The following is a 23076-nucleotide window of genomic DNA, read 5'->3' as shown; positions in this document are numbered from 1 at the left end:
TGTCATCTAGAGGAAGGGGTAGAGGAGGGAGGGGAAAATTCGGAAAAGAAGTGAGTACAAGGGATAATGTTGTAAAAAAAAAATTACCCATGCATATGTACTGTCAAAAAAAATTATAATTATAAAATTAATTTTTAAAAAATTAAAACAAAACTGCCATAAACATTTTTGCATATGTGGGTCCATTTAAGATCTCTTTGGGATATAAGCCAAGTGCAAACACTGCTGGATCAAAAGGTATACATGAGTTCGATAACCTTTTGGGCATAGTTCCATATTGCTCTCCAGAATGGTTGGATCACTTTACAACTCCACTAATAATGTGTTAGTGTTGCAGTTTTCCCACACCCCCTCCAATATTCATCATTATCTTTTCCTGAAGTATGTAGTAATAGTACCCCAAAATTGTGTTAATTTGCATGCCTCTGATCAATTGTGATTTAGAGCACCTTTTCTTATGACTAGAAATGGTTTTAATTTCTTCATCTAACAAATGTTCATATTGTTTGACCATTTATCAATTGGAGAATGGCTTGAATTCTTATAAATGAGCCAATTCTCTCTATATAATTTTAGAAATGAGGCATTTATCAGAACTTTTGAATCTAAATATGTTTTCCCAGTTAATAGCTTCCCTTCTAATCTTATCTGCATTAATAAAAACTTTTTAACTTGACATAATCAAAATTATTAATTTTTTAAGTCAATAATGATTTCCAGTTCTTTTTTGGCCACAAATTCCTTCCTTCTTCATACATCTGAGAGATAAACTATTCTTTGTTTTTCTAATTTGCTTTTATCACTCTTTATGTCTAAATCATGAACCCATTTCAACCTTATCTTGGAATAGGGTGTTAAGTGTGGGTCAATGCCTAGTTTCTGCCATACTAGTTTACAATTTTCATAACAGTTTTTGTCAAATAGTGAGTTTTTATTCCAAAAGCTGGAGTTTTGGGGTTTGTCAAACACCAAATTACTACTGTCGTTGACTTTTGTCCTGTAAACCTAACCTATTCCACAATCAACTACTCTATTTCTTAGCTAGTACCAAATGATTTTGGTATGAGGGAGTTCTTAATCTTGCCAGTTGCTAGCTAGTACTTTCCTCCTTCTCCAAATTACCCTGTATCAATTTTGTATTTCCTTATGTAAATATTCTTTACCTACCCTTCCAGCCCCCCAAAATGGAAATCCCTCAGGGCATCAAAGTTTTGTTTTTTGTTTTTATATCCCCAACACCTAGCGGAGTACCTTGGCATGAAGACAAATGTGTTTTAAAAATAGTATGTGTCAAATGAACAGAGTAGATCTCTTCTATGATCTGTCTTACAAATTATGAATGAATTAACTAGTAACTTAACTATGGCACTGACTGCATAAAGATGAAGACTGGAATAAGTCACTGGAAGCAAAGTACATGCAGTTTTAGAATAAGAAAAGAAGCTGCCATTTGGAAATGGAATTTTTGCATTCAGTATCCCTGATAAAATTTTTATATCAAAAAATACAAAAGGAATTAACATAAATATATTAAAAGTAAGAGCCAAGAGTCATTCCATAACAAAGAGTCAAAAGGCTATGAATAGTTTTCAGAGGAAACACAAACTAACAATAATCATATGATAAAATGTGCTGAATCACTAATTAAAATGTAAATTCAAGAGTTTTTTTCACTTTATATTTTTCAGGTAAAAGATGAAAAGAGGGGCAGCTAGGGGGCGCAGTGGATAGAGCACCAGCCTAGAATTCAGGAGGACCTGAGTTCAAATGTGGTCTCAGACACTTAACACTTCCTAGCTGTGTGACCCTGGGCAAGTGACTCAACCCCAGCCTCAGGAAAAAAAAAAGAAGAAAAGAATTAATATTGTAGAGTCTGTGAAATGACAGGAAAAAAATTATGTGGTTGGGAGAACTGTGAACTAGTCTAAATATTCCGCAAAAGAAAAGTCACTAAGCTGTAAGCTGTTCATCCTCTTTAACCTAGTGACACAACTATTAGAATGGAGACAATATACCTAGAAAAAATGAAAAGACAGAAGGAAATCCCACATAATACCAAAATATTAATAGTGGAATTCCATGTGGTATTAAAAAAACTGGAAACAAAGTAAATGCCAATTGAGGATTGACTAAACAGACTCTGTGTGGCAAATGTAATAAAATATTACTACATCATTTAAAAATGACAAATATGAGAAATTTAGAGAAAACAGGAAGATCCAAATGAAGTACTACAGAATGAAGACAGTAGGACCAAGAGAACAATATACACAATGACTACTATAATGTAAAAGAAACAGAGACAAGTGAACTCAAGCAATGAACAATCTTGATTCCAAAGAACAAGGACATATCTCACTCTTAGAGCTGTGAGGGAAAATGATTTTGTACAGCATACAAGGCAGAGTTGTGTCATATAATTATTTTTTTTTAAATTATTTTTCTTTGTTACAAGGGAGAGAGTTTAATGGGAAGTAGAGGAGTACAAAGGAATTACTCTAACATTAAAACAAACAAACAAAACAAAACCAAAAGGCATACTTGGGGGAAAAAAATAGAAATCATTGTAGTGTGTAAGTAAGAGTATGATCCTCCATCAAACGATAGGGAAGAAATCATGCAGGCACTGAAGAAAAGCTTCAGAAATAGCCTTATCTACCTATATCTATCTTTGCTCTAAGTTTATATGTAGCCAGGAGTATGAACCTTTCCTGCCAATCACAGGCACTACCAAGCAAATCACAGTACGACAATGGAAAAAGGTATTAACTGCCCAGTCAGTTAAACCTAGTTAGTTTTGTCCTTGATACAGAAACTACCAAGTTGTATTTCTTTTGTTTTCAAAAGTTTTTGTTTTTTGCTTTTGCAAAAAGTAGGCAAGAATTCAGACTTCACTGATCTATCTTCCCAGTTTAAGAAACATCATTGAACACATTAACAACATTTAATGAACTCTAGTAATGACTTAAAAAGAAAAAAATTAAGCTTCAAAATCTAGAAAACTAGATTTGAACCAAACCTTGTGTGTTCTCAGTGGGTCACATCAGGATTTAATTCATTCAGGAGAGTCAATTTCATATCTCAGGCTGCTATGTTTTTTAAGTTTATACGGGTTTTTATAAAGCCAACGTGAAACCAAAAGCTTTTGCCATTGCCATATACTTGTTCACATTTCAATTAAGAAATTGAAAAGAGGAGGAAAAGGTCTGAAAAATCATCTCCCATCAGATAACAATATAATCTAAATGTAATTTGTGTTGCTTTAATAATAAAAGCTAGCATTTATATACTTTTAAGAATTATAAAACCTTTTACACATGTAATCTCATTTGATCTTTGGTCCTAGGAAGGGCTACACTCTCAGGAAACTGAGACAGAGAAAGATTTAAATGTTTTACTTGTCCAGTATCTGATGAAGGATCTGAAGTCAGGTCTTCCTAACTCTCAAGTTCAGCACTCAATTCACTGTGCCACCTATCTGCTTTTCAAGAGATTCACCAATTCCTAGATAATGAGGTCTGGATCTATTGTCTTTTGATGTGCATTAGAATCAATGGTTATTAACTGGGGAATAACATAAAATGTGGTATGTTAATATAAAACTGCAATAAGACAAACTATAAAGAACACAGAGAAATATGGGGATTCATACAAACTGATACAAAGTCAAATAAACCAGAACCATGAACATAATATATACAAGCACTACAGTAATGTAAATGAAAAGAACAAAATTATCAGGTAAAATGAAGCTAAATACTTTAATGATAATAAATCAAGCTTGGCTCCAACAAAAGAAAAAGGAAGAAAAATCATCTCCCTCCCTTCTTTGTAAAGGTGAGAGATTATGGAAGTAGAAAACTACATGTAATATTGGTTGATGCATTGGTTAATTTTGCTGAAGTATTTTTCCCCTCCTTCTGTCTTTTTCCCAAGGGGGTAGGGAAGAAGAAAGGGAAAAGAAAGAAAGAAGGAAAATAAAAGAGAGAAGAAGGGCCACCAAACTTGTTCCATTTGTATTGTCCGTGGTCATTCTTTAAAGTTACATTCATTAAATACAAAATGTTTGATACTACAGATGCATTTTCTAAAGTCTTATTTAAACACCACTTCCTACAGAATAAGAGAGGGTCATGCACAGCTCCTACTTGGTCTCAACGAAATTATGGAGGCCAAAGAATATTTAGGTTATGGACACTTGTACCTACCTCCTGACTGATTGATTGTGTCGGCTTCTGTAAATTGGAGACAGATTTCTGCAAACCCGGCTGCAGCAGCGACTCCTGCGGCTGTGCGGCCGTCACACTGGAACTAGACAAATCAGCAGAACAACTGGCATTATTAGACAAGATATAACATGTTGACAAAACTCCACAGGCCACAACTGCTCAACTGTTTGACGGAAATAAAATCTACTGCTTTATTACTCCCTTAAAAAAAATCTCTCCCCAGCATTCTGGCAAGAAGTGGGAAGTTAAGTCTTTCACAATTAAACAAAAAAACCCTCTGCTCTTCTATGGTACATTTGTCTACAAAAGCTCAGGGTTTTTTGGAAAAATTAAAGTGAAAAGAACTCTACAGAAGGGATGAGTGAGCCATAGCAAAAGAAAGTAACTACTCAACTGTAAATTTTCTGGTCTAAGATCTTCATGTTTTCAGGGATCATAGCATCCCTAGCTAATCAGACCCTTCATTTTGCAGAAGAGGAAATTATCAGAAGCTTCACCTCCTTGAAATACAGGTAAGTTTGAATTTTTTTTTTTTAACAGAGAAACAATTTTTTTTTTTTTTTTTTTTTTTTTTTGTAAATGAGGAGTCCTTGCATTCTGATTCAATAGCTCAATCCAGTCATAGCCATTTCCAACACTAGGGATAGGGATTGGGGAAAATGCAATAGTTTACTCTATATTAGTTTATTCATCAACCAAAATTCTTCATTCTTCCTCTACTTGTTACTTTTTAGTCACTACTAGACATCCAAAAAAACCCCCAAAACAACAAAACACGACTATAGAGAGGTCTTTGGGGTTCCCCTACACTTCAATGTCTCTGCTCAGTCAAGTCTAGAGATGTCACTTTTGTGTCTATTACTCTCAATATTAGGATGGAATTAAGTCATAGTTTCAATTATCTTTTAACATTACACAAAAGAAATGGCTAGAGTGGAAAGGAAATGATTATCCATTCCAGCATGAACACCTAAAAAAGGAGTGGAAGGAATAAAGAGAATGACTGAGCAGGCACAATTTCTTCTATTAAAGTTTCTTCTTTTACCTCACCCCTTATGGATCTGCTCCAGTATGAATATTCTTCAATACGAATATCAAATATTTATTAGTCAATCTCAAACAGCAACCAATCATTTTCTCTGAACCACAAGGAAAGCCTAAATTTTACCATGCATATGTCCTATATAATACTTATATAATACAAAAACACTTAAGCTTTTGAATTCCTATGGAATAACTCTTAAAAGATATATAGGGGCAGCTAGGTGCCACAGTAGATAGAGCATCAGCCCTGGAGTCAGGAGTACCTAAGCTCAAATCCTACCTCAGACCTTCTTAACTTTGATTGCCTCACAGATTTAAATATATATATAGAAAATGTGGTATGTAAATATAAGACTGCAAATAAAGCTATGATGAATAAAGAGAAACATGGGGATTCATACATACATATATATATGTATATATATAGATTTCAAAGGATAAAAGAAATGTATTTTCATTTTAGCTATTTTTAACATCTGATTATATTTTAGGCTTATTTTCTAAGTCTGGATATACTAGCTCACTAAAAGTATCATGCTACAATGCAAGAGCTTGGTTTAAATCTCTGAGAGCTCACATTATTTTGGGACCTCAATTTTTTCAACTGCAAAGAAAGAAGGTGAAAATATTATTATTACTAGATAAGTCTATCATGCTTCCTCCACCTGTCTATCCACCTAAAGAGTTTTTGTTTTGTTTTTTAAATCCTTTTTTCCCCCCTAGTTATTGATTAAAAACAAAACAAAACATTTCTTTATGAATCATGTTGGGGGATAAAAATCAGAACAAAAAAGAAAAACAAAACAGAAGAAAAAGAAAAAACAAATTAAACATAACATTTAGTCTCCACTGATGGGTTTTTAGTAAATGCTATCATGATCACTCTCAATGATCAGAGAAAACAGTATGTTCTAAGCTACTTTTAAAACCTTCTCCTAAAAGTACAAAACACACTGATGATTTTATTGTCTAGCAATAGTTCTAACAATTAATTTTCCGGTAGGCAATTATGAAGAGACCCTTTCCTCTCATATCTCAATTCCTTCATCCTGAAATTTACCCTCTTAAAAAAAGTCAATACTCTAAGATTACAAATTACAGAAGGAGCTATGACTAGAAAATGTTAACAGTAAGTCCATTTAGACATGTGAAATGTAAATGACTATACAGAGATTACTTTAAAATGTTGCATGTGAGGGGCAGCTAGGTGGCACAATGGATAGAGCACCAGCCCTGAAGTCAGGAGGGCCTGAGTTCGAATCTAGTCTCAGACACTTAATACTTCCTGGCTATGTGACCCTGGACAAGTCACTTAACCCCAATTGCCTGAGCAAAATAAAAATTGCATGTGATTAATTAGAAGACCTTAAGTTTACTAAAATGCATGACTTCCTTTGATAATTGTAGTCAAGAAATGGGGAATGTCATTCATTAGTCCTTCCCAAGTAACTGCAATACATTACACTCAGAAGCATTATAGAACAAGTCATTACAGAAACTTTTGAGTGTAATAGATCTTCTCTATGAGATCAGTGTCTGCTTTAAGGGCAAATAAAAACTACTTTAAAAATCATATTGTTCATAAAAATTTCTTCCAATCACTAAATGGCACCATCAAACTCTTTAACATACAGGCAAAGTGAATTCAAGAAGCAAGAATCACCCATAGCAATTGAAAGCTAAAAAGGAAGATACTTTTCAATCTGATTTTCCTTAGTTCCAATTCCAGAATTGGAAATACTAGAAAAAGTAGACCTGGGAAACAATGTGGCCTGAGCCAACAAGATAACAAACATTTCCTATCTAAGTCTATGATAACAAACAGTGGGCCTTACCTCTTTTGGTCTGGCTGGTCCTGCTTGTTTGCCCATCCTGTTCCGTCTTTGGGCACTATAATGATGTTAGGGTCGTTTCCTTTGTTTTCAGACTTCAAGCTTGGCAGGTTTGCAGGAGGCGGCATTCGCCGGGCAGTGGCAACTTTCCCGAGACTCTGTAAGCCATGTCTAGGAATAACTGTAAAATGGGAAAGGATGGTAAAAGCCAACAAAGGAGCTATATCATATCAGCAAGGATTCATTGTCAAATTCTGAATGATAGTGACTTAAAACACAAAAACAAAGAATAGAGTCACAAGTACAAATGAAAACATTTATTGTTGAGTCAATCGGTCATGTCTGACTCTTCTTGACTTTATTTGAGATTTTCGTGGCAAAAATTCTAAAGTGGTTTTCTACTTCTTTCTTGGCTCATTTTACAGATGAGGAAACTGAAGCAATCAGGTTAAGAGACTTACCCAGGGTCACACATCTAGGAAGTATATTAATGGCCAGATTTGAACTCATAAAAATGAGTCTTCCTAATTTCAAGCCTAGTAGCTCTATCCAAAAACACCAAAGCATAACAAAATTAAGAAATCCCTTTCAGTGAAAATAATTCTAATAACATAGGAGAAATTATAATCATAATCCTTTATCAGATTATAAGCTTCTTGAGAGTTGTCAGTTTTATTTTTCATCTTTTTATTGCTAGAAACTAGAAAGAAGTAGAAATCTCATTTCCTGGTCTCCCTGTAATGGCTCATCTTAGTTTAGAATTATTCTATAACCTTAATTGAGAAGAAAAACCTTCTTGATAGGCTAAAAAAACTGGACTCTAGCTTATAAAGAGAAATTATTGAATTTTATATTTAAAAAATTAAGGGTATTAAAAGTTAAATATGGATTTGAATAATAATTGAAGCTAAAATTTAAATAGTACTTTATTGACCTAGTTATTTCATTTTATCCTTACTATAACTGTAAAGTTCTACTATTATTCTCATTTTATAGAAGAAGAAAAGTGAGGCAAAGAGAGGTTAAATGACTTGCTCAGTGTGGCAGGGATGAAAGGTTGGGAGGAAGGGCTGGTATCTTTGAATCTTAGAATTAAATTGCTTTCAGGACAAATAAGTCATTGCACTTAAAGAGAGTTCAATATTCCCAGAAGCTACACAGGCAATAAATACAATGATTTTCATGAAAACATTCCAGAATGGCAAATTAGGAATATTGTGAATGAGACTTTAACTTTCAAGGCCTTTTGTTACAGGAGCAATCATGATTCCCACAACACATTCCTGTTGCCACTGTTAATAAGACAGGACAATAGACTTCATGGATCATAGTGGCTTGAGCTAGTGTGATAGTAATTACTACATTCTTATGGATTTTAGTCTAGAGATCCTTATTTAAGGAAAATAACTTGTTTCTCTGCCTCCTTACCTGTGCTTCTGATAGCTTCTACTGACTTTCCTTTATACTTATCAAATAGGCTGAGAGTCGAGTACTTGCTTTTCCCATCCTTTCCCTTGGTTATTTGCCCCAAACGATCTGACATTGCGATGAAATGTCATCTAGTAAGGAAATTTTTCTCGGCACCACTCCCGATTTGCCTTTAAAACAAGAAAGAAAAGAAACTGCAATTAGCTCATACTCTCTGATCAAATTCTGAACTAAGAAAATCTGGCATCTATTAGAAAGCCGCAATAAATGCAATATTTAGCACATTTTCCCTTTAGGTAATCTGTATTCAGAACAAGCTTCAAGATTGTAGAAAATTTACTAAATACTTGTATACATCATTTAGCTCGTCAAAGAAAACAGATAAAAGTCAAAAAAGAGAAAAGAAAAAGGGGAAGAAATGAAGATTGCACAATCCAGTTATCCTCTCATGCTATTCATTTCAGACAAATTCAAAGCATTAGTGGAGAAGAGTACAAGTTACTACCTATTCAGGGTCGATCATTCTATAGTTTTTGAAAAGGAAAGCATTAACACCTATCTGGTTAGTCAACAAAACCATAACTCTCTAAAAGTAAACGGGAGACATTAAACAGAGACAAACCAGAAAGTCTTGTCAAATTAATACATTGTGATGGACAGATATCTAAGCCTACCTGCCCTTCCTATATTCCTATATTCTTTTTATTCTTGCCTCCACAATGACTTTTGAAGGTGGTTTGAGAGAAAAGGAACCAAGTCTAAGAAATTTCACTTGTATCTGATTCCTAAATGCAAATCATTAGACTCCATTTTTCTTCTGTCTTCCAAATTCTGAAGGAAGTATACTGGCTTTGTTTTGTTTGCAGGTTATTTCCCCCTCATTAAGATTAGGTTAGATGTCTTTTATTATGAATCTGAATCAACAAACTAATAGAAGAAAAAAGCAAGGAAGATAAAAAAAATCTGACAGTGTTTGAAAACTGTCTTTAAATCAAATATTAATTCCATAAAAGGCTGGAAACCAAACATAAAATTATAAGACCCTGGATGTCCGATTGTTTTGGCTTTTTCTGTGTATCCATAATAGTACAAAAAGTACAACACATGATAGAAGTTAGTTAATGTTTTTTGAAGGAGAGACTCTCTTCAGAATTTCATCTCACCATTAGGTTAATTCCATCTAAAAGCTGTCTTGTGAGATGCAAGTATCAATATCCTAAAGAATGAAAAACATAAAACATGAAGTACAAAGAAGAGCATCAAGGAGCCCCTTCTCACAAATCTGGTACAAGCCCACACAAAGAAAGTGTACAGCACAAACCTGTTGCCATTTCACTCCTCTCTCAAAAACTCAGTCTTATATAGTATCTCATCCCACTGTCCAAGACCATACACCATCTTTTCTACTTCATCACTGCTCACAGTTAGTGGTTAAACTAAGCTGAAATGATCAGAAATGCTCATAAATTAAAAATCTAAATTAGTAAAGGCAAAATATTCCAAGAGTAATTTGGGGGGCAATTTTCAGCATTCAATTTTAAAAGTCAAGTTAGTGTTTTAATTCAATTCTACAAAATTTCAATTAACTGTCCTGTTTATGTTTTAAAAGAGGAGGTTACTGACAACTCAATTTCATATTTAAGTTAGAGTTGGCCAGATGGTCAGATAACTTATAAACATTTTTATTGTTTTATTTATTTGTTATAAGCATGTATCCTAAAACGAATTATTAAATATTATCTTGTAAATGACAATGTAACAGAATGCTCCGGTGCCTCAGAATCATGCTTATGAATATTATTAATAAACACCCAGTAATAAATAAGAATCTATAGATGGGTAACATAAAGAGTATAGGAGATTAGACTTAAAGTGTATTATCCTTTGTCTATCCTGGAAAATGTTTAAAAAAGTGAATCCTCAATTATTTTATTGCAATCGGTCTTCTTTTTAAAAAGTAGGACATATGGAGAAAAAAATTCAACTAATGGGAGGTTTTGATATCTCCGAACATGTTGCAACCATCATTAAATTTCAAACTACAAATGGGTACACTGAAATTAAATTCCTATCTCATTCTATATACACATGGCATTTTATATTCCTGTATCAAATCTGTGACCCTATTAAGCAAAATGCCTAATTCAAAGGTACACTACCCACCACTATCCTGATGTTGACTCAATGAAATATTCAACTAACAGACTGAAGTGAATCACTGATTTTCCTAGTAATGAATCAATTCTCCAGCCATATATAACTCCAATGAAATTTGCTCTTAGTAGAGACTCCTTCCCCAGTTCTAAATAAAATGTAGCTTTCAGTAATTTAATGAGCTTCCATCTGCCAATAAACAACTCTTTACCAATATATACATATCAAACAACTCATACTACTTGAAAATTTACAAAATGTTTCTTCACTCCACTCTCTTCATATTCTCCACTATGAGGTAGTTAATCACATTATTAATATCCCCTTTTATAGGTAAGGAAACTGACTTAGTGTGGTAAAGCAATTTGCCTGAGGCAATATAATAAAAGGGGATGTTGAGTCTCAAACTTAGGGCTCTTTCCACTCTACTGTCTCCCAGTCTGGATTAAGTATACACCCACAAGGAAGAAAACAGGAACTTCATTAAACCAGAGAAGAATTTTAAAATCCAGTTTTGAAGTAAGGATCATAAATTAAATCTCACTGTCATAAGTTATCTGTTTAAAAGTTATCGTTGCATAAGCGGGGGGGGGGGGGGAATTCCTAGAATTCCTAAGGAAATGGTGTTCAAAAATGTGGGAATAGCAAAGTTAAATATGAAAATGAAGACTAGACCTTTTTTTTGAGAATAGTACAAAAAATTTTCCTTAAGTAATCCTTCCTAAATTCTATGGAGCTACCTACAACTTCAGAAGAGAAATTCAGGTACAGGGAAGGAAATGGAGAAATATAATAGAGTAATTCACCTTTCTTCAGTTTAACAAGTTGTAAATCTGAATGAATACTACACGATTTCTGTCTTCTAACCCTAAGAAAAATTTCCACATGTAATGCCTTTATAAAGGGTCATTTTCAACTAAAAGTATTCAATTATCTAAAGATTTTATTCAAAAATCCGTACAGCCAGCACTTATTCTGGACCTGCCAATCTCAGAAACACCTGGATCCTGTGAATTACAGCAATAACTAACATATCTAAACACACATTCCCACAAATTTTAGAGAGATATCTCCACCCACTGCCTCTTAATTTCCCCCATCTTCCTGCCACTCAGCTCAAATCTCCCTACAGAAATCTAGGAAGCAAAACTCCAGTGCCTTCCTTCCCCTTTCAAAATATTTGCCCTTTTTTTCTCTACTCTGCCCCTCCCTCCCTCCATATAGATGTGTAGGTATATATTACACACATTTATTATCTATCTTGTACATAACCTAGGTATTTACATATGATCTACTTTGCCATATTAGAATATAAGCTCCTTGAGGACAAGGGCTGTTTTTTCTATAAATATTTCTTTGAATCTACTTAGCACATTTACAACATGTAGTAAACATTTAATAAATAAATCTTTGTTGATTCACTAATCCTGTAGGAAAACAGAATTCCAAACCATTTTACATATTACTGAAAAATCTGGAGGGAAAGATCACCCTCAATTTTTTGCTGCTTTTTTGGCTGGCTAGGTTAATGGTTCTCACAGGAAAGTCTTGAGAACTACATATTAAGGCAAAAATAAACACTTTCAAATATAGTGTCAGGGCATTTACTTACAATAACCCCAAGTTTCTTGTCAAAATCTTCCTGTCTCAAACTTTTCTCATTATTTGGGGAGATATGATCAAATCTATCTCATCTTATCTTTAAACAGTAATAGTCCTCTAGATCTGGGCTTCTTAAACTTTTTCCAGTCAAGACCCTGAATATTCAGATAAATAAAATAAGTATACAAATCAAACATTTACTGATAATAAATCATTATTTCATGATTTCCACATTCAGTTACATGATCCCATATGGAGTCATAACCTATGGTTTAAGAAGCTTTGCTCTCTATATGACAGAGGACAACCAGGGGAATTAGTAAAAAATAACTGTTATGGCTCTCCAATAGGTTTTTTCTTTTTCCTTTTTCAACTGACAAATATATCTTCTCTTCCTTCTACTTCCCACAATTTAAAAGGGAAAATTCTTGTAACAAACATACTTAGTGAAGAAAAACAAATTTCCACATTGTTCATGTCTATAAACCTACTTCTCATTCTGTGTTTTAAATCCATCACCTCTCTGACTGGTTACGGTGTCGATCGGTCTTTCAAAGTTGTCTGTCTTGACAATGCTCTTGTTCCTGTATAAACTGTTATGATTCTGCTCATTTCCCTACGCCTCAAATGATTGTTGAGTCTTTCCAAGTTTCCTTAAACATTCCTTTCCTTATTTCTCAGAACCGTAACAAGTATTCCATGTGAAAGTAAATTCACATTTGTTTAGCCATTCTCCACTTGATGGGTGCATCTCTGTAGTTTCTAGTTCATCACTATAAAAAAAAAAAGCTGCCATAAATCTTTTTGAACCCACTTTTTTAGAATGATCTAGAAATAATGAACTAATTAATTAATGAACTAATTAATTAACAATAATCTATAAGATCAAATGCTCTTACAGCACAAAAAGAGAGACATCTAGTCTAAATTCCTCATTTTTCAGATTAGGGAACTGTGGTTCAAAGACTAGCTCACAATCATATAGGTAGTAAGCAAGAGAGCTAAGATTTGACTCCATATTCTTTCACCTCAACTCCATTCTCTTTATTTCACCATGCTACTAATTTATGCAGACCAGAAGGTATTTTAATTTAAGACTAAAAAACCCACTACTACTTACTATCTTTGTGTGATATTAGGTTAGTTAATTCTTTTCCACCACCCCCCTCCTCCTCCAAGCTTAAGAGCTTCCTTGTCTATAAGATAAAGGGGACAGGTAACATCATTTTAAAGAAATGATGCTATGAAATTTCATCTATGATTGGTTGCAATATGGTTCCTTACATGGTAGATGAAGAAAAATATTTTAGAATGGTTGTTTGAGATTAAAGTTTCTTCAAACATTTGTACTTCATTTTTCCCATATCAAGCAATCAAGTTCTGATTGGCATGATAGAATCAATCAAGGACTTAGAACTAACTTTACCCTCTTAGCTTGGCTGTAAAATGAGTTGCCAGAACAAGAGAAGAAAGAGGCAAAATCCATATCATTTACCAATTTTGTCTCATTCAGACACTGATGAGAACTGTTAACTACCCACCCTGAGGCTTTTTAAATTGAGAGCTGCTTTGTGTCTTCTCTCATACCAAAGTCAAATAAATTCTCACATGCAATAGACATGATACTGCTTTTTTCATTTTTAAGGCCAAAGATAGGTTAAAATTGTGGCAGAGATTTGTAGTCACAACAATGAAAATCAGAGATTTTTGCCATAAAGATGTAAAGTGAGCAGTCTTCTCAATTTTTGGCATAAAGAAGCTGTCATCCCGACCCTGGCCCCCCAAAGTCTTACTATAGCATCAAAATTCTTGGAAAATAATGTATAAAAGGAGCCTGAGGAGGGGGATAAATTATTGTTGTTGTTTTTCTTGAAATCTTTGGCATACCTCAGAATTGCAACTATGAATGACAACAAAATGAAATGAGAACAACCAAAAGTGCACTTTGTATTTGCAAAGAAAAAAGGTTATCAACAAACTTTACCTTCTTGAGCTTCATATTTCACTGAAAGCCACATCCAGTGAAAAGAACAGTAGACAAGAAGTCAAGAGAACTAGATTTTAATCCCAACTTTAGCATCACTTATTATAATCTTGGACAAGTCATTTGCTGCAACATCCCTTCCTTTTCTGTTAACTTTAAACAGGCAGTTCTGAGTACCAAATGAGACAATGACACATAAGAATGCACTCTGATAGCACTATAACAAGTACAAAATAATACTGATTAATTTAAAACTAGGAAGATCATAATATACCAGATGATTAAGGATGCTAGATTTGGGAAGGATTGGGCATTGTCTATAGAACACAATAATTTTTTTAAAAAATCCGAATACCCACCTAGTGAAATTAGAAGCAATGAACACTTAGTTTCTCTCCCTTAGGTTAAACAAATTTCTTTCATTGTGATTTAACTTTAAATACTGCTATATTATAATATTTGTAAGGATCTCCACTTCAGTACAATTGACACGGATATTAAAAGCAATCTGATATTAAGACATTGAAAGAAATATAGTTCTAATGCCTAATCCAATTTGAGAAAATAAAGAGAAAGAACATCATAGAGTGGTATCTCTAACAAACATATGGGATAAAATATTAGAATACCGCAACATTAAAAAGAATTATAAACTAGAACTAGGTTGGATTTAAACCAGAAAGGCAGGGCTAGTTCAATTTTATGAAACTATAAATATAACGAGCCATATTAACAAAAACAAAAATCACATTATCAACAGATGCAAAAAAAAGCTTGACTAAAAATACTCATTTATGTTTAAAATATTAAAAACCTAGAGAACAAAGGGACTCCTTTTATGATAAATAGTATAGTGATTTGTCGATAAAAATTTACTGAGCACCTACCATATACCAGGTACTGTGCTAGTCATTATCTATAACTAAAAGTTAGTATTGTTTTGTAAAGGGATTTTCCAATAAGATCTGAGATTAGTAAAGCAAGAATGTCCATTATTACTACTATCACTTTGTATACTTCTAACAATGTAAAAGTAATGTTAAAGTAATAAGAATAGAAAAAGAAAATAAGAGCATAAAGATAGGCAAAGAAATAAGTCACCTTTCACAAAATATATAATTTATTATTTTTAATAACATTTTTATTTGAAGTTTTGAGTTTCAAGGTCTACCTCTCCCTTCTCCTCCCTTTGTCCTCTTCCCCTGCCCTGAGACAGTAAGCAATCAGATATAGGTTATACATGTGCAATTATGTTTAACATTTCCAAATTAGTCATTTTATGCAAGACTCAAAAGAAAAAAATGAAAAGTGAAAAATACTATGCTTCGGTCTATATGAATCAAAATTAGTTCTTTCTCTGGGAGATGAACAGTATGCTTTGCCATTAATCCTTTGGGATTGTCTTAGATCTTCCTATTGCTAAAAATGGCTAAACCATTCACAATTCTTCATCAATATTGCTGTTATTGTAGACAACATTCTACTGATTCTACTAATACAATGCATCAGTTCATAAAAGTCTTTCCAGGTTTTTCTGAAGTCATCCTGCTTGTCATTTCCTATAGAACAATAATATTCCACCACAATCATACACTACAGCTTGTTTAGCCATTCTCTAATTGATAGGCAGCCCTTAGATTTCCAATTCTTAGCTACCATAGCTAAGAGCTGCTATAAATATTTTTGTATAAGTGGGTCCTTTTTCCTTTTGGGAAGGATATCTTTAAGATAGAAACCTAGCAGGGATAATGTTTAATTTACTTTTTTAAATTCTAAGAGATTCAGCTAAATAACAAAATTAATTTCAGTAAAGTAAGAGGCTTTTTTTTTTAATCTATCAGGGTTTCCATGTATTATCAAAAATACTCAGCAGAAAAAGATAGAAAGAAAAAAATTCCACTCAAAATAACTACACATCTTATAAAATATCTGGCAGTCCATTTACCAAGACAAGAGAATTATAGGAATATAAATACAAAATAGTTTTTACATAAATAAAGGTCTTAAATAACTGCTCATGCTGATATAACAGCAATGATAATACCAACTAAATTAAATATGAAATTTAGAACAACAGAATGAGAAACCTGTTCAATTCCCATTCTTGACATACATTTATTAGATGCTTACTATGTGTTAAGCCCTGGGAATGCATCCAAGAAAGGCAAAAACATAGTCCCTGTCCTGAGGGAGCTCTCATTCCATTAGGGAATACATCTAAATAACCTAGGTACATATAAGCAGTAAGTATGTAGGGTAGATGGAACATAGCAATCTTGGAGGGAAAAAGCATTATGGAGGAAGAAGCCAAAAAAGGCTTCTTTGCAGATGGTGAAATTAGAAATGGGTCATAAAGAAAGCCAAAAAGCCAAGAAGTTGTGTGAATCATGGGAAGCCAATCAACCTCTCAGTGACTAAGCAAGCCTCTTAGGGAAAAGAGAAAGTGCCAACTTGCATTACTAAAGGGAGTTTGTCTCAAAGAGGAGTTCCTATGAAATCGAAAGTCCCATCCATATATCATTCAAATCTCTATCAAATGAATTAACTTAAACATTCAACACCATAACAAATTACCAAAAGGGATTTTATAAATCTAGACAAAATAAAAACTAAACTCATCTGGAGGAACAAAAGGTCAAGAATCTTTAGGGAAATAATGGCAAGGGAAAGGAAGAAGAGGGCTAGAAATACCAGATCTCAAAGTACTACAAAAAAATAATCATCAAAATTATATGACTAGAAAGAGGGAAGAGGGAGGCAGGGGAATCAATGGTACAAATTAGGTACATAAGAACTAGAAGCTATGAATCAAAACAATGTACAATATACAATAAGCCCCAGATCAAGTAACAACCAAGAATCTCACTAGGTTCTGCTAGGCAAATTGGAAAGCAATTCTGAACAAAGTCTTGGACCAACATCTCATACAAAAAATAGTATAACATAAACATATAAGCAAAGGAAAAGAGATCCTTTTCACAATTACAAATAGGGGAATTCTTGACCAAACAAAAGGTAGAGATCATAATAGAAAAAAGGAACAATCTGATTACATAAAGTTTTTGCACAAACAAAATCAATACATGAGAATTTGAAAAGTTAACTGAGGAAAAAATATTGGCAGTAATTTCTCTGATAATGGTCTGGCATCCAATATATTAAACAAATAATAAGAACAAGAGTCATTCTGCAATTGATCCAAATGATCAAAAGTTAGAAACAGGCAGTTCTCAAAAGAAATTAAAGCTATCAACAACCATGAAAAAAAATGCCCCAAAAATCAAATAAAAGAAGTGAATATTTAAACAATTCTGAAATTATCATACCTATCATATTGGCTAAAATAAATGACAATTGTTATATGATTTACTAACTGCAAGAGCTCAGCTGGTCCAACTAATCTTGAAAGCAATTTGGAATTATGCTCCATAAGTCATCCAACTACGCATGCCCTCTGAGCCAGCTGTTAGTCAGTCATATGCCACAAAAGAGCAAAGGCAGAAGAAAAGGACTGATATAAATAGAAATATTTATAGTAATAATCTGTCCTGACAATATTAAAAGAAAAATGAACACCTGCCAATTGAGAAATGGCTAAACAAATCATCATGATATAGAAATGTAACAGAATATTATTGCATTGTAAAAAAAAAAATAAAAAAGAGGTCACTGGAACTGATTCAGATAAACTTGTGAAGAATGTATGAAGAGGTCCAGAGTGAACTGGGCAGTTAGGTGGCACAATAGATAGAGTATAGAGCCTAAAGTCAATCATCTTCCTAAGTTCAAACTCCGACCTCAGACACTCACTACCTGTACAACCATGTATTATCAAAAAGGTCACTTAACTGTGTCTGCCTCAGTTTCCTCATCTGTCAAATGAGCTGGAAAAAGAAATGCAAACCACTCCAGTATCTTTGCCAAGAAAACCAAAGAGAGTCATGAAGAGTCAGATATGACTAAACAACAATAGACTGAAGAGAGCAGATCCAGAAGAATGAGTCACATAAATGGCTACAATATTATGCAGGAAAACAACTTTGAAAAACTTTAAAACTTTGATCAATCTTGACATCTGAATACTGATAGATGAAACATGCTTTCCACTTACTAACAGAGAAGTAATGGACTGTTAGTATAAAATGAGACATATATTTCCAGATAAAACCATCACTACACAAAATTAGTTTACTTGGTTATGCTTATTTATTACAAAGGAAGGCTTGTATAAGGGGGAATTGAGTAGACAAGGAATGATGTCAAAAAAAAAAAGTGTGACAATAAAATCTTTTAAAAATACAAAGAAAAAAGTAGAATGTTCAGAAGGCAGGAAAGGCAAGCAAAGTCAGTGACTATAGTGATACTACTTTATTAAATTTTTTATTTTAAAAGAAAGGCATACATTTTATGTATCTCAATTTCCCTCATCCAAATCTTCATGGGTTTTGTTGTTGGTGGGGTTTTTTTTTTCTTTTCAGAAGCAAAATAAGCAAGTAAAAATTCCATTATTTGAAATAAATATTACTGGTTGTTAAAAATAAACAAAATTAAAAGAATCCTTACAGATACAGGACAATTCTAAAGGATTCATAATGAAAAATGCTATCCCACCTCTAAAGAAAGAACTGATGAACTAAGTTCAAATTGAAACATGTTTTCCTACTTTATTTTTTGCAATATGGCTAATATGGAAATATAACTTCACATGCATAATCAGCATAATATTGCTTGCTTTTTCAATAGATAAGGAAGAGGTTGAAGGGGAAAATTTGAAATTAACTATAAAAATAGTTTGAAAACTAATTAGGGGGAAAAACCATTCGCAAAGAACAAGTCTTCCATATCTAACTAAAATATAACTTGAAGTTTCAGCTGGCTACAGCTGTTGCTGAAGACAGCAAGCAGCAATGTCTGTTTACATTAAGAATATGACATTATTTGCAGCAAACTAAAACCTAAGCAAAACAAATAATCAAGACTGTCCTAATTTTGGATAAGAGAAGAACTTATCTCCCCACCTAGAAGTCATTTACCAGAAAATTCTCTCCTCTTCTTCCAATTACTATTCGTTGTGATAGATTTTCAATGTTAGGATAACATTCAAATAGCAAGACAAATTAATATAAGACACATAGAGAGAGAGATAGATCTATGTCCATGTCTATATATAACGTGTGTGTGTCTAGGAGGATGAAGAAAGAGAGGGAAGGAGAGATAGACAGACATATCTCCTTAAACACTCTGATCTCCTAGTTCATCAGCCTCTTCAAATTCTATGACTTCCATTAATAACACAAGATAAGATAGCTCTTTCTTGCCAAGGGAACTCCATCTGCATGCACCTTTGATCCAACCCCATCCATATTCTCTAGCAGAATGCCCCTTTTATCATGCCTATTCTAGTAGGCACTTAATAATGCTTACTGATGGGACTAATTTTACATTCCACCCAAACAAAGCGGATATTTTTCTGCCAAACACACCTTCCCCTCATTTCAGACTTCCACAAAATTATTGAAGATACCATGATTTTCCCAATCACTCAGGTGAGCAACCTCAATGTCATTCTCAACTCTTCATTTGCACTTCCCTACATATATCTAATATACAGTTAAATTTTATTGCTTTTACATGGAAAATACCTCTCCTATCTTATCCCCTTTCTCTTAACTGGATTATTAAAATTCTCTTTTGATTAGTTTCACTGCCTAAAAGTACCTAGCCTTATTTCCTTCAGGAACAAATATAAAATCCTTTTTTATCTTAGTCCCTTCCTGCCTTCCTAGTCTTTTTATATTTTACTCCCTTCTTGAATACTTTACTATCCAGCAACACAGGCTTTTTTGATATGCCTAGAACATGACTCTCCAACTGCTGATTATGTGCCTTTTCACAAACTATGTTCCATGCCAGTATTTCTTCCTCTCCTTATTTCTGTTTGCTGGCTTTCTTGCTTCCATTAAGACAATCTAAATCTAAAAACTTTTCAGTCTAACCAGCGTTACTGCCTTCCCTCTGTAATTACCTTCCATTTATACTGATATCTCGTAAGAAGATTTTTTTTTTCACTATTTCTCCCATTAGATTGCTATATCCTCACTTCTGATTCGAGATACAATTTGAAACAGTGACTGGATTGGCTAAAATGACAGAAAGAGAGGATGATGGGTGCTAGAGAGGATATGGGAGAACTAAGGTATTAGTATACTGTTGGTGGAGTTGTGAACTGACCCAACCGTCCAACCAGTTTGGAACTATGCCCAAGCATGCCCTCTGACTCAGTAATACCACAGCTAAGTCTGTACTGTAGCCCAAATTTTAAATAAAATGCTAGCAAAGAGATTACAACAATTATATCACAAGGCTCATACACTATAACCTGGCAGAATTTACCTTAGGAATGCAGGACTGGATTAGTATTTAGAAATTCATCAGCTAACTGACCATATCAATAACAAAACCAACAAAAATCATATGACTATCTTAATGGATGCAGAAAAAGCTTTTGACAAAATACCAACTTCTAATAGTGTTTTAGAGCATAAGAATAAATGGAGCTTTCCTTAAAATGATAAGTAGTAGCTAAAACCATTAGCAAGCATTACGTGTAATGGAGATAAAGCTAGAAACTTTCCCAATAAGATTAGGGATAGGCAAGGACACCCATTATTCCCATTGTTATTCAATATTATATTAGAAATGTTAGCTATATCAATAAGAGAAGAAAAAAATTGAAGGAATTGGAATAGGCAACAAGGAGACAATATTATCAATCTTTGCAGATGATGCGATGGTACATTTAGAGAACCTTAAATAATCAACTAACTAGTTGAAATAATTAACTTTATCAAAGTTTCAGGATATAAGATAAAACTATATAAATCATCAATATTTTAAAAATTTACCAGCAAAGTCCTGCAAGATAGATAGATAGAAAGAAAAATTCCTTTTAAAATAACTGTTAGGAAAAGAAAAAGATAAATTTTGGAGGGGATATGGGAAAACTGGGACACTAATACATTGTTGGTAGAGTTGTGAACTCCATTCTGTGATCAACCATTCTAGAGAGCAATTTGTAATTATGTTCAAAGAGCTACCAAATTGTGCATATCCTTTGATTCATTAGTGTCTCTACTGGGTCTGTATCCCAAAGAGATCATAAAGGAGGTAATGTGCAAAAATGTTTGTGGCAGTTTTTTTTGTAGTGGCTAGAAACTGGAAACTGAACATTGTTTTTTTTTCTTTTAATTTCCTTGATATTCTTAACCTTTTGTTCTTTTCAGGTGAATTTTGTTATGATTTTTTTCTCATTCTATAAAATAATTTTTGATCATTTGATTTGGCACCGAATAAGCAAATTATTTAGATAGAATTGTCATTTTTACTATATTAGCTCAGTCCTCCCACAAGGATTTAATAATTCTCCAGTTACTTAGATTTGTTTTGCATGAAAAATGTTTTATAATGTATAGAATATAGTACCTGGGTCTGTCTTAGCAGGGAAATTCCCCAAGTATTTTACATTGTCTACAGTTATTTTTTTTAATTTGTTAATAAGTCTTTATTTTCAAAATACACACAAAAATAGTTTTCAACATTCACCCTTGCAAAAACCTTTGTGTTCCAAATTTTTTTTTACTCCTTTCCCTCCATCTCCCTCCCTTGGACAGCAAGTAATCCAATATAAATTAAACATGTACAATTCTTCTAATCATATTTCCACATTTATCATGCTGCACAAGAAAAATCAGATCAAAGGAAAAAAGTGAGAAAGATAATAAAAGCAATCAATAACAAAAAAGGTGAAAATGCTATGTTGTGATTTATACTTGGTCCCCATAGTCCTCTTTCAGGATACAGATGACTCTCCCCATGACTCTACCACAAGACCATTAGAACTAGCCCTAAATCACCTCATTGTTGAAAAGAGCCAAGCCCATCAGAGTTGATTATCAATTATCTTAATAGTAATCTTGTTGTTGAGTAAAGAAAACAAAAGTGAAGGAAAGGGGCCTAGCCATACCAAATCTCAAACAGTATTATAAAATGGTAATCATCAAAACTATATAGTACTAATTAAGAAAAAGTACTGAATTGGGGCAGCTAGGTGGCACAGTACATAGAGGATGGGCCCTGAAGTCAAGAGGACCTGAATTCAAATCTGGTTTTCAGACACTTAAACATAATACTTTCTAGCTGTGTGACCCTGGGTAAGTCACTTACTCCCAATTGCCTCAGCAAAAAAAAAAAAAAGAAAGAAAGAAAGAAAGAGTGCTGAATCAATGGAATTGATCAGACAAGACAGTAGTATAAATGACCATAAATAATTCAGTCTTTGATAAATTCAAAGACCCCAGCTTTCTTACAAAACTCATTATTTAACTGAATGCAGATCAAAGCATATAATTTTTCACTTTATTTTTTTCATGTTTCCTCCCACCCCTTAGGGATCTGTGTCTTCTTTCATAACATGTCTAATGTAGTAATATGCTTTGCATGACTGAACACATATAACTTAGGACAAGTAGTTTACTGTCAGAGGAAGGGTCTCATGAGAAAAGGAGAGGAAATATTAAAATTTAAAAAAGAATGAAAATTGTCTTTAGATAATTGGGGGGAATATTTTTCCCCCCTGAGGCTGGGGTTAAGTGACTTGCCCAGGATCACACAGCTAGGAAGTATTAAGTGTCCAAGACCATATTTAAACTTGGATCCTCCTGAATTCAGGACCGGTGCTCTATCCACTGTGCCACTTAGCTGCCCCCTGGGGGGAATATTTTTTAAATTATGCATGTGAAATCAT

The 23076-nt window shown here is 33.5% G+C and overlaps 1 protein-coding gene across 14 annotated transcripts in view; it reads right to left on the bottom strand.

Moving 5' to 3' along the window:
• PRRC2B (proline rich coiled-coil 2B) overlaps nt 1-23076 on the bottom strand; it is a 118508-nt gene that overhangs the window by 42859 nt on the left and 52573 nt on the right. For all 14 annotated transcript variants that reach the window (XM_074293913.1, XM_074293911.1, XM_074293920.1 and 11 more), the window contains exons 2-4: nt 8534-8703; nt 7109-7286; nt 4209-4311 (exon numbers count right to left, since the gene is read on the bottom strand). In XM_074293913.1, coding sequence (XP_074150014.1) covers nt 4209-4311; nt 7109-7286; nt 8534-8648 — 396 coding nt within the window. In that variant the 5' untranslated portion in view covers nt 8649-8703. The remainder of the gene's footprint in view (nt 1-4208; nt 4312-7108; nt 7287-8533; nt 8704-23076) is intronic.

Source organism: Sminthopsis crassicaudata, chromosome 2 (assembly GCF_048593235.1).
Source record: "Sminthopsis crassicaudata isolate SCR6 chromosome 2, ASM4859323v1, whole genome shotgun sequence".
Lineage (NCBI taxonomy): Eukaryota > Metazoa > Chordata > Mammalia > Dasyuromorphia > Dasyuridae > Sminthopsis > Sminthopsis crassicaudata.
The sequence above is the reverse complement of the archived record's forward strand: the minus strand, read 5'-3'. Positions and strand labels throughout refer to the sequence as shown.